The sequence below is a fragment of the Notolepis coatsorum genome (genome assembly GCF_963971535.1).
Source record: "Notolepis coatsorum genome assembly, chromosome: 17".
NCBI classification, from domain to species: Eukaryota; Metazoa; Chordata; class Actinopteri; order Aulopiformes; family Paralepididae; genus Notolepis; species Notolepis coatsorum.
This window is the reverse complement of record NC_140181.1, coordinates 98,170,356-98,171,757: the sequence shown is the minus strand read 5'-3', so window position 1 is coordinate 98,171,757 and position 1,402 is coordinate 98,170,356. Positions and strand designations below refer to the sequence as shown.

At 39.9% G+C, this 1,402-nt stretch overlaps 1 protein-coding gene across 1 annotated transcript in view; it reads left to right on the top strand.

The window, feature by feature from the left end:
• Positions 1-66: 66 nt before the first annotated feature.
• LOC311244167 (ankyrin repeat and SAM domain-containing protein 1A) overlaps positions 67-1,402 on the top strand; it is a gene marked incomplete at both ends in the record, with an annotated part of 125,785 nt that continues 124,449 nt past the window's right edge. Inside the window, 1 exon segment of the mRNA XM_084333575.1 lies at positions 67-84. Coding sequence (XP_084189701.1) covers positions 67-84 — 18 coding nt within the window.

Sequence of the window (1,402 nt, the reverse complement as noted above, 5' to 3'; positions counted from 1 at the left end):
ATTAACTACGAGGTGAGGGGGGGGGGGGGGGCATGGACATCAACTACGAGGTGAGGGGGGGGGGGCATGGACATCAACTACGAGGTGTGTTTATCACTTTTGTCGTGCACAAGTGTGCATGTGCTAGCCTGCATGCATGTTGTGTGTGTGCAGGGCCGTAGCCAGGGTTTAGAAATTGGGGAGGTCAATTTTTTTTTGTATACAAACTCTTCTTCTTCGTACTTCTTACGCAACTGGCTAGCCATTATCTAGAGATAATGTGTTTGTAATTTCCAAATAAAAATCTAATCAAATCAAAAAAGCAGTTTTAGCAGTTGAGCCACAGGTGTTATATTATACAGCCTTTTCGTGCATCTTTATCAAGGGAACCCTTATCCTAATGATTTTGTAAATAATATGATGATACGATATGGACCTAGGTCACTCACAGCAACGTGGGCTTAGCTTAGCCAACGCAATGCTGACAAAATAACGTTAGCTAGTTAACACTTTGAGCGCCACGCCGTGTTTTCCTTTTTACCCCCTTGAATGCCACGGTCCACTCCCAATGTTAACGTTAATATCGCCTAATCTATGTTTTAAATTATGTGTCTAATCTGCCCGTCGCTTATCAAAGAATCATTTTCCAGTCAGTGTTGTCAAGGCAGATTGGGTTTTTATCGCTTCATTTCCGTTTGAGAGCATTTGAAAAGCACCCGTTTTCAGGTGAAAAACAGCTGTGATAATCGCCTTTTACTGGAATATTCCAGAACGTTGATATTTGTCGGCCTATTTATGAATCGTGTTCAAATAAACGCTAGATGATCAATAGTATACGTGCACGCACGCACGTTCGAGCCGCGCGCTGATAATAGCTGATTTCATTTCCTCATGGATTTTACAGTGAAACAGATAGAGCACATATCACAAACAAGCTTATATCCAGGGCTGTACGTTAACTTTTTTTGCACATAGCACTGGTGCTACAGAGGTTGATAGTTTTGTAGCACAGGCCAAAATCTTGTAGCACAAGTATAAAACGTGTTATATTTGTAACAGTCACAAATGTGCCTATTGTATTTGTGTTATTTAGTTGCAGTGCCATGTTTGGCTGTCATTTAGTATATTGCCATGTGTTATTATTACTATGATACTCTCATATGCTATTTTCAATTAATATCATAAACAACATAAGGAATATTAGCATAATTTTGAGTGGACTGAAGGAATGAGTCAGCGTTAATAGTTTTAAATGCAAATAATTTATTGAAACATAGAAGTGGGGTCGGTTGGGACACACACACACACAATGGGGGACCCTGATGTAAACAAGACAAACGTCTTTCTCTGGTCTGCATCCCCTTAACAATTGTGTGTATTGAGCCGTACTGTATTGTACCCATTCTGCAATCTGTTAAATAAA